Consider the following 13,319-nt stretch of genomic DNA (forward strand, 5'->3'; position numbering starts at 1 on the left):
ATATCGTTGCACCCCTACTAAACACACAATGATAGTGTAAGTCAGGGAATTCCTTGAAAACATTTATCCTAAACACCTCTTGAAATAAAGACTATAAAAGACTGTAATACTCATCCAGAGAAATCAAAGTTTTAAATGCACCTGTGTGTTTATTTTGCGGACAGGAAAAATCCTTCACTGCACCCTACTCTCTGTATATGAAATCTGAGGTATGGAACAATACATCATCAGCAAAAGAGAGGTTTTTTTTGGCATTACTCGAACCTTTCCATTTTCTTCCTTAGATGTAATGCATAATGGGATACAAAGCTTGAATAAATAATTTTCATAGAGAACTCTGAGTAACTTTGAGAGCATTACACAAAACACAAAAGCAATGATTTCAGTCTTAAGCAGCTCAGTCTTTATTGTAGGAATTATTTCTCACATATGATAGTATTACAATATTTTAAAATGTCAATTTGCTTATAAAATTATTGTGTAATCTGTCAAACATGTGTCTCATGATTTGTATCAAGTCATTTTGAGGTGAAAGAACATTCCTGTCACAAGGTAAAAGCTGAAACCAGTTATTGGTGAAGTGGCTTTTATATACGAACGCCTTGGTGTTCTCCTGGGTACTCAGGAGGTGGTGAGGGGAGGTCTGTGCAGACCTGAAGTCATTTGAGTAAATACAAATTACAGCTGCTGTTTTAGTCCGATGTGAAAAGGACCCCTCCTGTTCTAGTGTTGAAAGTTTCTTCCCTTTACTACTTTTATTACAAGAAAATCTTAATTTAGATGGTTATGGGGGGTTTGTGCTGTACAGGGATGTGTCAGGTATTTCAGCATCAGTGTTTTGGTGGAATGATTGAAGGACTGTGAGAAGTTCTGACACCTGAAGATATATCACAACTGTAGTGGGGAGGAAACACTCAGCATTTAATGTTTCCTGATAACGAATACCGTTTTCTACAGTGGGTGTTATGCTACAGCCATCAGCTGTTCATTCATCAGTGCATGTGAACAAAGTTAAACACGATGATAACCAGACTGTATACTCACTGGTCACTTTAGTAGGTCCACAATTTTGGCTGCTTATCAATCTAAATATCTAATTAACCAATGATATTGAAGAAACTCAATGCGTTAAGGCATATAGACATCATCAAGACGACCTGCAGTTCACATTGAGCATCACACTGAGGAAGAAAGGCGATTTAAGTCACTCAAGAGGCTTTACAGCTTTATACGCTTATTAACATCTTATCACACTATAAAGGAAATGCCAATTCAACCGATAAACAACTGCAACCATGAGCAGGTGAGGATGATCCTAAAGCCACCGCTGATGACAAACAGGAGTTATTTGATGTGCTTTCATTAATCAGGTTGTTTGAAAGTTAAACCAGAGCATAAGATGTCAAAAACACACAGAGATTAAGTTAAAGGTTGTGAAACTACATCCAGCTGGCATCCCAAGAACTGACTGTCTGCTTAGAGAAACGTCCACCATCCAGTAGTTATGGATTCTTGATCGTCTGCAGCTCTGCCTGAGGATAACATGCTTTCTTTGTCAGGGTTCGCGACGCGAGCCAGGTGTAAGTTATTAAAGGACCCAGGATGCAGCACAACTGAGGTGAGGAAGCTTTATTGACAGTGAGATAACAAACAAAGGCGAGGGTGACAAAAAACAGAGCAGCGAGTAACCTAAACTGGGAAAAGCTAAACAAAAACAGACCTGAAACAGACGGAGGCACGGCTGGGAGTAATTGGACATAACGGGACAAGGGAAGTGAAACTAGAAACACTGACGAGAGACACAGACCTACAAAATAAAACAGGAACTCACACATGCAAAGACACAGACTAAGAAATCCGGACTTGACACAGGAATACACAGGCAGAAAAGCCTAAATACTAAACTGGGGAAGAACAGAACCAAAACCCAAAGAAAGAGAAAACCAGAACCAAAATACATCACAATAATAGAAAACACAAAACGCTGGGTCAAAAGACCCAGGGCCATGACATTCTTACAGAAAGTGAGCAATGACAGAGAACTCACGTTTTTATGCACTGGTGGGATTGAGAGCCCTCTCCTATTTACTAAACTGGCACTTTAACCAAACCAGCCATAAACATTGTCACAGCTGGTTGTGGCTAAGCAGTAGTATAAAGAGGAAGGATTAAGCCTAGCTGCAAGCTGCAACTGGGAAAACAGTCAAGGTTACACCTGAAGGACTCAACATTTGAATGTTTCAGATGATCAAAAAGGAAAGAAATATGACAAAGGTTACCTGGGTCAGTGGAAAATAGTCTGTAAATGGTTTCATTTGTTAAGGGTAAAAAGGTATGAAAAACAACCTGACCATGTATGGAAGCTGGCTGAAAGACCTCACACAGAGAAACAAAGTCACTGACATCAGTATGAAAAGGTTACAGAGTCATTTCTAAGGCTTTGGGACTCAAGCGAACTACGAGCCATTATCCACACTACAGGAAAAATGGAAGAGTACTCAAGCCTCCCAGGAGCAAGTGGCTGACTAGAAATACTGCAAGAGTGCATCGATGACTAATCCAGGAGGTCACTGAAGAACCCAGATCATCATCTAAAGACCTGCAGGCCTTACTTAGCTTAGATAAGGTCAGAGGTCATGATTCAGCAATAAGAGATTCAATGGGGGGAGAGATTCAACAACAGAAAGGCTCATCTCACATCTAACAACAGCTGTAGTTGGAGCTGTAATTTTTCGAGAGATTCCCGTTACACGTGGCATTAAAAGAAGATCACAGGAACAGCCTGACACAGTGGTGGTGGTGTGACGTCTTCCCAAGAACACCTCATACCAAAAAACCGATTCCAGGAAGGATTCTTGTATATGTGGAACCCTCTAACCAAGTAACTGAGCTGAGTCGACACAAGAGGAAAAGAAGCACAACTGCATGATACACAGAAGTGCTGGCTCACTAATCAGCTGCTAGAGACCACTGAACCATCCGAGTTTTACTTCTTTACAGATGAGCATCCAGACCAGGACAGAGAGGAAATCTGACATAACTGAGTCAATGAAACCACAAAAAGATCAAACTGTTTAAGGTGGTAATACACCAAAGTACAACCCAGACCCAGATCAGCTTGAGTTTTTATCTTTTTCTTGGATATAAAGTCACATCAGTGGTCGTTTCACATCCTGTTGATGGCTTTAGTTCATATTGAAGGTTTTCAAAATCAATGGGTGTGAAATGTTTTGATTTGTCACACTGGTCACAGCTGTAGTTTCCCCTCCATGTATGTACGTTCATGTTTGTTACGACTTCCTGACAGCGAGACACTTTTCTCCCAGTTTCTGCATTTGTATGGTTTCTCTCCTGTGTGGACTCTTCCATGCACTTTAAGATGATCCGCAGTGGTGAATGAGAGATGGTTTTTGACCCCATGTGACAGAGTTAATTTTGGTTTAATTCACTTGGTTTAGGGAAGCCTCTCCCACATTCTTTGCAGTAGTTCGTTTTGTCTCCAGTGTGTCTGAGTTGATGTTGTTTAGGTTCTCTTGATGATTGAAAGTTTTTTCCACAAAAGTCACAGAGAAACTCTTTCCACTACCACAGTGACGACAGGGTTGAGAACTGGATCCATCTGTGTCGCTCTGCTTCTAAACAAAGACACAAAGACAGTGGAAGTCAGGGAATTCTCTCAACATTTTTATTTTTAATGGCGCCTGAAATAAGGAGTATCTGTGCCAGTGTCCAATTATATCTTACTGTTTACATTATAACACTCAGCTTACTGGGCAACATTAAGTCTTCATTTGTAGGTAATCTACTTAATGGGAAGACTGGTGATTAAACCCCTGGATGCTCTACTCTGCATCCCACAAGATACTGACTCCAACCTGCTCTCCGATGCATCCATTGGAGTGTGAATGTTAGATAGAGAGAAAGGGGAGGAGCTTTTAAAACTTTTAAGCTTTGAAATTAAACTTCATTCATATAAAATTGTAAAACTGTTAAAAGAAAAATACATACCTCACAGTAACTGCACTTTTAGAGTTTCTTTCTGCTGTGAATCTTTTGGTGTGATTTGAGGTAATGTGGAGATTTAAAAGTCTTCTCACACAGGTCACATTTATAAGGTCTCTCCTCAGTGTGGGTAAACATGTGCTGTTGTAAGTTTTTGTATATCACAAAAGCTTTACCACACTGATCACAGCAGTAAACATTATTTTTGGTGTGAATGCGTAGGTGATTGTTTCGGCTGACTAGCCAGCGGAAAGTTTTTCCACAAATGTGACAGCTGTACGCTTTAACTCCACTGTGGACGACTTGGTGTGTTTTTAAGCTTGCAGGGTGGGTAAAAGACTTTCCACACAAGTCACAGCTGTACGCTTTAACTCCACTGTGGACGAGTTGGTGAGTTTTTAAGTTTCCAGGACGGTTAAAAGACTTTCCACACAACTCACAGCTGTATGGTTTAACTCCACGGTGGACGAGTTGGTGAGTTTTTAAGTTTCCAGGACGGTTAAAAGACTTTCCACACAACTCACAGCTGTACGCTTTAACTCCACTGTGGACGAGTTGATGTTTTTTTAAGTTTCCAGGACAGTTAAAAGACTTTCCACACAACTCACAGCTGTAGGCTTTAACTCCACTGTGGACGAGTTGGTGAGTTTTTAAGTTTCCAGGACGGTTAAAAGACTTTCCACACAACTCACAGCTGTGCGTTTTAACTCCACTGTGTATGAGTTGGTGTCTTTCTAAGTTTCCCGAACAGTGAAAAGACTTTCCACACAAGTCACAACTGTATGTTTTCTCTTCCTTTCTTCTGTGAGGTTTGTCGGCCTCCTGAGAGCGCTGACTTCTTGCTCCATGTTGGTCCTGCAGTGACAGAGATACAAACAGAGGCAGTGAGTGAAATGCAGTCGTGGAACAAACTCAACCTTCAAATTTCCTCTATTAACACTAGTTTTAAACCAAAGGTTGAAGTAGTTCCTTTTCAGTCAATACACTCGGTACAACACACGTGCTATGGGATATCATGCCCTCACGTGTCCTGGCTGAGGAAACCTTTATTCACGCCTTTAAGGCAGATTATCTGTGATGACGTGTGCACAGCCCCAATGTGCCGCCACTGCTTCGGCAGTCAGCCCCTGATTCACTGTGCAGCTAAGAAGCTGCAGGTGGACTAGCCCTCTCCTCTGCCAGCTCAGAAGCTGTCGCGGTTCACAGGCTTTTTCCTCCAACTGGACCCCGCAATATCAAAAAACTGCCTTCCTATGTTCCCAAACTTTGTCTGAGAGCTAAGTGCATCATGTGGCAAACCTCTGTCTACCTGCATCACTGTACCCAGCTATGAACAGTACATGACGTTGGACAGCACCGACAAAACTGGCTTAGCTAACCCACTCCTTATGGAGCTGTCTCTGGCCGCTTACCTGGCCCCATCCAATCCAATCCAATTTTATTTATAAAGCACTTTAAAATACCCAGCACAGGAACAAAGTGCTGTACAGAAAATAAGTTAAAACAATAGAATAACAGAAAGCAGCTAAATAAATAAATAAAACATAAAATTAAAACAGCCCTATATTAAAACAAAAACAAGATAAAACAGCATCGAATCACCTAAAAACAACTAAAATAAAAATAAAAACCAACATCTCACGTGGTGTCAAAGGTCAGGGTAAAGAGGTGGGTTTTCAAGAGTGACTTAAAAACAGATAAAGAAGTGGCCTGTCTAATCTCTAAAGGAAGCTCGTTCCACAGTTTGGAGCTGCTACAGCAAAAGCACGATCTCCTCTAAGTTTACGCCCAGTCCTGGGTATCTTCAGGAGCAGCTGATCAGCTGACCTGAGAGAGCGGGTGGGTGTATAAGGCTGTAGCAGCTCAGAGAGATAAGATGGAGCTAGGCCATGGAGAGTTTTAAAAGTAAATAAAAGAATTTTAAAATGAATCCTAAAAGAAATGGGCAGCCAGTGACGTGAAGCTACAACAGGGGAAATGTGCTCAAACTTTCGAGTGCCAGTTAAAAGACGAGTTGCGGCATTTTGCACCCTCTGTAGATGACTAATATATGATGCGCTCACCCCAATATAAAGTGCATTACAGTAATCCAGCCGAGTGCTAACAAAGGCGTGGATCACTGTCTCAAAGTGCTGCCGTGAAAGAATTGGCTTTATTTTTGCCAGCTGCCTGAGGTGAAAGAAGCTAGATTTTACCACTGCCTTAATTTGACTGTCAAGCTTCAGTTCACAGTCCACTTTGACCCCCAGGTTTGTGACAGTTGGCTTAACATACTGTGCCAGGGAATTTACATACACATTGGGGGTCTCAGTGGGGCTGCCAAAAACCATCACCTCGGTCTTTTTATCATTGAATTTTAAAAAGTTAACAGACATCCAAGCCCTAATGTCATCGAGACACTGAAGTAATGGCTGTGTGAGGTATCTGCCTTTTTTCTTTAGAGGGACATAGATCTGACAGTCATCAGCATAAAAGTGGAAAGGAATGCCGTGCTTTCTCAGTACAGAACCAAGAGGAAGCAGATATAAAGAGAAGAGGAGGGGGCCTAGAACTGAGCCCTGTGGGACACCACACAAGAGGGGAGCGGAGGACGACACATAGTCACCGAGGCTGACACAAAAAAGTTCGCCCCGCCAAGTAGGACCTGAACCACTCCAGTGCTGTGCCCCTAATGCCCACCCAGTGCTCCAAACGAGAGAATAAAATGGCATAATCCACGGTATCAAACACAGCTATCAAATCTAAAAGCACAAGAACAAAACAGTCCCCAGCATCAGTCGCTAAAAATATGTCATTAAAAACTTTTAAAAGGGCTGATTCAGTGCTATGAAAGGCTTTAAAACCAGATTGGAAAACCTCTAACACATTTTGCTTTTCCAGGAAGGCCATTATTTGGCTGTAAACTACCTTTTCAAGAATTTTGGAAAGAAAAGGTAGTTTGGAGATAGGCCTGTAATTTGCAAGAACCGTAGGATCCAGAGCAGGTTTTTTAATCAGGGGTTTGACTACTGCATGTTTAAAATCTTTAGGGACGACACCTGACGACAGTCAGACTATGGTTTACCAGCTCAAGAACCAAAGGACCAACTGTAGGTAACACCTCTTTTAAAAGTTGAGGAGGGACGGCATCATTTGGAGACCCTACAGACTTAAAACGACCAACAGTCTCCTTTAAAAAGGAAAGAGTCACATGCTCAAACCTGTCAAAGACAGCAGAGCAGGAAACAGAGACTGAGAGGTCACGAGCACAAGGAGAGACTTGATGAAAAGTGTTCAGCAGTGGAGGAGTTAAAACACGACAGTGCTGAACAGCAGCGTGAGGTTTAACTGAGGCACAGGCAAGAGGAACTTCAAACATCACAGGACTGTGGTCATAAAACACAGCATCACAAATCTATGTTAAAAACAGAAAAGCCATGATATAAAACAAGATCAAGTGTGTGTCCACGTTCACGTGTGGGACCTGTCACACATTGCACCAGATTAAACGAATCAATAAGGTTTAAAAAGCCCTTCGCCATGGGCATATCAGGACAACAGTCGTGAATATTAAAATCCCCAACAATATGAACACGATCATATTTTGGCAGGAATTCAGCCAAGAAGTCAGCAAAGTCAACACAAAGTCCTTATTGTATTTTGGAGGCCGATAAACCACCGCACACAACACTGTGTGAGAGCAGCCCAACTCAAACAGACAGTTCAAAGCTGGTGAACGACGGGGTTGATAGCTTCTTACATTTAAAATGACTTTTAAAGATCGTAGCTATTTCTCCTCCTCGGCCCAACATACGTGGGGAATTAGAATAACAGCAATCGCCAGGTAGAAGATCTGAGAAGAGGCTGCACTCCCCAGCGCTCAGCCACGTCTTGCACACACAGAGAAAATCCAGTCCTCGGGATGTGTAGAAATCCTTCAGGATAAACGTTTTGTTCGCTAGGGACCTAGCATTTACCAGGCCAATCCTGGCGGTAAGCGGCGGATCCCCGTCACTAGCCGTCCTAGAAGCCCGACACAGAGGCCGCAGGTTCCGCAGATTCACACCACGCCGGCGGGACTGGAACATCCCATCCAGGCAGATGACAGGTACCAGCCAGGTACAGACAGGTTCCAACGATCGCCGAGAGAAACAGAAGTTTGGCACCGCTCCTTGTTTTCTGGATAAGGGCTTAAGAGAATACCTTAAAGAAGCTTTCAGCTTCACCAGGAAGCCAGCCCTTCGACCCCGGCGTCAGCACTTTTGCCGGAGTGGTGGATCTGGAACACGGCACAGGTGAGCCGGGATCTCCGATATTAGCGGGGGCAAAGTTTTATGTCCAGCTTGGTTCCACTTTGCCCAGCCTTTGGCAGAAGGTCGGAGATCCAGTACGGTTAGGCGATCATACACCAAGAGAGAGTTGGCATTTATTACAATAGTCAATAAAATCAAAACAAACAACCAACACTGGCAGTGATAGACAGCAAGCCACATGCACCGGCGCCATCTTTTTTAAGGTTAAAAAGGTTAAGTCGGTGCGGCGCCACCGACTTAACCATGGAGTCGGCATCACATCATTCATGCTTTTCGGCATCACACCATTCATGCTTTTCTTCAAAGATGGCCTGGAGATCGAAAAATGGAATTACATCTGCTGTTCACCTGACTGCTGCTTCCAAAATGGCCTACAAAGCAGACTGGAGGAGCACTACCTTGCATCATGCCTGAACAGAAACATTGTCCAATTTCTTAAATATTCACATTACGGCCCACAGAACCGCTCCCAAACCTGGGGGGTGAATCAAACATGATTAGTCACCAAATACAGTTTTTAACCTTTTCTTTTTTGGCTTTTGCAGTGTTTGATTTTTGTCCCAGGATTGGCCCAGTTTTTGTGATTGAAACAAAAAGGCTTGGACAGCGAGCACAGCTCTGACTGGCTGAAAGAAGACGTTTGTTTTCCTTCTGACTGAATACTGTTTTAGCAACAATCCATACAGGTTGGCATCACCAGACCCCTTTGAGTTTGGGTTTGTGGTTGCATTAAATAAGATTCCATCTACAAAAAAGACTTACGGTTTAATTTGAAAATGAATAAAAACGAGTGCAAAAAAAAAAAAAAAAAACCTCGCCTGGATTATTTTCTGTTCAGTAGCTCTGATGAAAGATTTTTAATTTTGTGATTATGCTTAAGTTGTAGCTTCATTTAAAGGAAGAAGAGGTTGTGAATTGGAGCCAACACAGGGAGAGAGAAATTGAAGCCATATGTGTAAAAGGAATGTGGTGACATCCGGTTTTAAATGGACAGACTGGCGCTCCCCCTCTCTTTCTCCTTTTAAGGAGTTCCATACATGACACTCCTACTGCTGTGGAGACTTGCTTTAAGTATAAATAAAGGACGTTCAGGATGCCCTGGGCGCTTTTTCTGTGTCTCATCTGTTGTGCACATCAGTGCAAAGCAGATCGGATCGTTGACTGCCCATGCGCATGTAAAAAATAGATATCTGAGTTGTGAGTTTCTTTATCTTCTAAATAATTTTCTCTTCACAAGCTCATTGCTGAGTAACATTTCAGACACTGAGATTCATCCTATAGCTGTCAGCGATCATGCTCCTGTATCTTTAAGACGAAGAGTTTATCAAATACTTTTTAAAAAAATGGACTCTATATTTAGGCTTTAATGACATTCCTGGAACATCAGCATCTGTCCTCTGGGAAGCAGGGAAAGCCATGATGAGAGGTAAAATAATTTCTTTCTCATCACATAAGAAGAAAGAAGAAAACAAAAATATTCAGGAACTAGAAAAAAAAACATCAAAAAACATCAAATTCTTAGAAAAAGCCTATGTGTCACACCAAGATCAAGAAATATTAAACAAAATACGCAAAACAAAACTAGAATTAAAAGAAATTATTAATAAAAAGACGAAAATCTTAGTACAAATACTTTGCCTGCAAAATTATGAACACGATAACAAATCCGGACAATTTCTTGCTAACCAGTTAAAAATCAATAAAGAAAAAACAACTATATGTGCCGTTAAAGATTTATCTGAGAATACAATATATGATCTTAAAAAAATAAACATATTTTTTAGGGATTTCTATGAAACTTTATATACACCACAAATAAACCCATCTAAAAATGAAATCGATCAATTTCTCGACAACATAACTCTTTCAAAATTATTAGACACCCAAGCAATGGCACTGGATTCGTCACTGATGCCAGGTGAACTCCAGGAAGCTCTGATAAGTATGCGCAATAATAAGGCTCCAGGTCCAGACGGCTTTCCAATAGATTTTTACAAAGAATTCTGGGCGATTCTGGCACCAGTTTTTCACAGGATGTTGCAGGAAATCAAAGAAAATGGTAGACTACCACCAAATATGAACTCTGCAAATATCAGTCTCTTACTAAAACCAGGCAAAGACCCTGTATTTCCCTCAAGCTATAAAACTGGTTAAAAATATTATATAATTCCCCAACAGCTTGTGTCAGAACAAATGACCAAACAAACATCCTCCAGCTTCTGTCTCCTGAGGGGCACCAGACAGGGATGCCCACTCTCCCCTTCACTGTTTGCAATTTTTATTGAGCCACTAGCAGCAGGAATTAGAAAGGCTACAACAATTAAGGGCATAAAATGTAAGAATGTAGAACATAAAATCAGCCTTTATGCAGATGATGTGTTACTTTTTCTCCAAAACTCACAAACCAATCTCTCTGGGGTAATTGCATTGATAAATTCTTTCTCAAGTGTCTCCGTCATCGCCCACGTCCTACACACCACTCTCAGCCATGTGGACAAGAAACAGGGTAACTATGTGCGAATGCTGTTTGTTGATTACAGTTCAGCGTTTAACACAATAGTGCCCTGCAGACTGTTCACAAAGCTGAGGGATCTGGGACTTAACAGCCGTCTGTGTGCATGGGTGTTGGACTTCCTCACTGGCAGAACTCAGGTGGTGAGGGTGGGCAGGTGCTTCTCCAACAGCATCACCATCAACACAGGAGCACCTCAGGGATGTGTCCTCTCACCACTGCTCTACTCCCTCTACACTTCAGACTGTGTGGCCACCCATGGCTCCAACACCATTGTGAAGTTTGCTGACGACAGAGTGGTGTTGGGTGCCATCTCCAACAACGATGAGACGGCCTACATGGATGAAGTGAAGAATCTTGCATCGTGGTGCCAGGACAACCACCTCCAGCTGAACGTCAGCAAGACGAAGGAGCTGGTGGTGGACTTCAGAAGGGGTCAGCACAGAGACTACAAGCCCATTATCATCAATGGAGCTCCAGTGGAGAGGGTGCAGTCCTTCAAGTATCTTGGTGTCCACATCTCCTCAGACCTGACATGGGCTGCCCACATTCAGGTCCAGACCAAAAAGGCTAGGCAGCGCCTGTATCACCTACGACAACTGAGGAAGTTCAGGGTCTCTCCAAAGATCCTCAGGATTTTCTATACAGGCGCTGTGGAGAGCATCCTCACACAGAACATGACATCGTGGTTTGGGAACAGCTGTGTGAAGGACCAAAAAGCTCTCCAGAGAGTGATCCGTACAGCAGAACGCTGCTGCAGGATTGCTCTCCCCCTGCTTCAGGACACCTACACCAGGAGATGCCGGACTAGAGCAGCGCAGATACTGAAGGACCCGTCCCATCCTGGCAACAAACTGTTCCAACTTCTGCAATCTGATAGAAGGTTCCGCATCTTCCGGGCAAGGACAGAGAGACTCAAGAGGAGCTTCTATCCCCAAGCCATCCGTGCCCTAAACACACACACCCGCCCTCTCACATCATCTATAATTGACTGAGACAGGACTCTCTTCCAGACACTCTAAACCAAGGCACAATGTACATTTCAATTCCTTTAATTTTAAATATGTTTATATTGTCTATCCTGTAAAATAGTCAGATGTCTATTCATATTAATGTACAGAATTCACCTGCTTGCTGCTACTACTGCACATTCACCCAATGTATATACTACATATATATATATATAATGTTTTTCCTCTACACCCCCCCCCAATTTTTTTGCACATGTCGAGGAGCGTGTCAGGCTACATTTCACTGTGTGTTATACTTGTATAACTATGCATGTGACAAATAAAGAACCTTGAACCGATTATTCAATTAACTGGTCAAAATCAACAGTCCTTCCGATTAATTGCTCCTTCCATAATTCTTCTCCTTCCCCACTGCAATCTGGAAATATAAAATATTTAGGTATTAATGTCTCTCCTAAACTTTCAGAATTAACTAAATTAAACCACATCCCACTTTTAACCCTTTAAGACCTACCATAGAACCAAGTCCGCCAGAGCTTATATTATAGTTTTACATGCTGTAGTGCCATTTTTGGGAGTATTTCAAGTTGCTATACATCAATACAACCATTATAGCCCAAATTTTAATAATATGTATGCATTAAGTGCATAGTAATTACATAAATTGCAAAAAAGTACAATAAACTACAAAAAAAATTGAAAATCGTTTTTTTAACATATATTTCTAGTTAGAGAAATTTAAGAGGCATATCCCTCAAAACTGTAAATGCAAAAAAGTTGCACAAACTAGTTTCTCACCACAGGAAATTAATTTTGAGTGTCTTCTTAGTTTTATTTTTGAAATACACCAATTTTCATATACTGTAGGAAAAACGAAAATAAATATTATAATGCAAATTTGCAAAGAAAACAGCATATGCATCAAAATAAACTATTTCCAGCAGTGCAATATGAGTCCTAAGCATCCCAGAAATGACACAGAAAGTCATAAAGTCAAATATAACTTTTAAAAACACCAGTATAGGCTCATGAGGCCCTGATGGCAAAAAACTACATTTCCGCAAAATGACGTCACTTCCGGTTTCGGGCAGGTCATGGCGGACATGGGATAGTTCACGCTGATGGATGTAGGAAGTGTTATGAACAGCTCATCGGATCGGCAAAGCGTGTTTCTGAAATATTTTGTTTTTGGTGCTGCAAGCGCTTTTTATGCAGTTTTTGCAAAGCTATATGTGGAAGGAAACTGTGACCTAGGACAAGCTGATGGCATAAGATGTAAGTACAATTCCTCCGGTTTCATATGCAAAAAAAATTATTGCGCTAGCTTACTTGGTTGCAGAGCTACCGGGATTTATAAATAGTTACGCAAAATGGAGCGTGTTCACTCCGACCGGCTTTAAAGGGTTAAAGACAGTAGAAGTTGATCTGGCTAGATGGAAATCTTTACCCATATCACTCATGGGAAGGGTCGCCGCTATAACAATGATGGTCTTGCCAAAAATAAACTATTTATTTTCAATGATCCCAAATAAGCCATCACAA

General features: G+C 41.7%; 1 protein-coding gene across 1 annotated transcript in view; it reads right to left on the reverse strand.

Annotated features, from left to right (window-relative positions):
• Positions 1 to 405: 405 nt before the first annotated feature.
• LOC147321599 (uncharacterized) overlaps positions 406 to 13,319 on the reverse strand; it is a 28,021-nt gene continuing 15,107 nt past the window's right edge. Inside the window, exons 3-4 of the mRNA XM_086305734.1 lie at positions 4,009 to 4,857; positions 406 to 3,635 (exon numbers count right to left, since the gene is read on the reverse strand). Coding sequence (XP_086161860.1) covers positions 4,027 to 4,857 — 831 coding nt within the window. The 3' untranslated portion in view covers positions 406 to 3,635; positions 4,009 to 4,026. The remainder of the gene's footprint in view (positions 3,636 to 4,008; positions 4,858 to 13,319) is intronic.

Source organism: Aulonocara sp. 'chitande type north' Nkhata Bay, linkage group LG9 (assembly GCF_057382095.1).
Source record: "Aulonocara sp. 'chitande type north' Nkhata Bay isolate Kocher_YH1m ecotype deep benthic linkage group LG9, A_spYH_male_GT1.1, whole genome shotgun sequence".
In the NCBI taxonomy this organism is placed as follows: domain Eukaryota; kingdom Metazoa; phylum Chordata; class Actinopteri; order Cichliformes; family Cichlidae; genus Aulonocara; species Aulonocara sp. 'chitande type north' Nkhata Bay.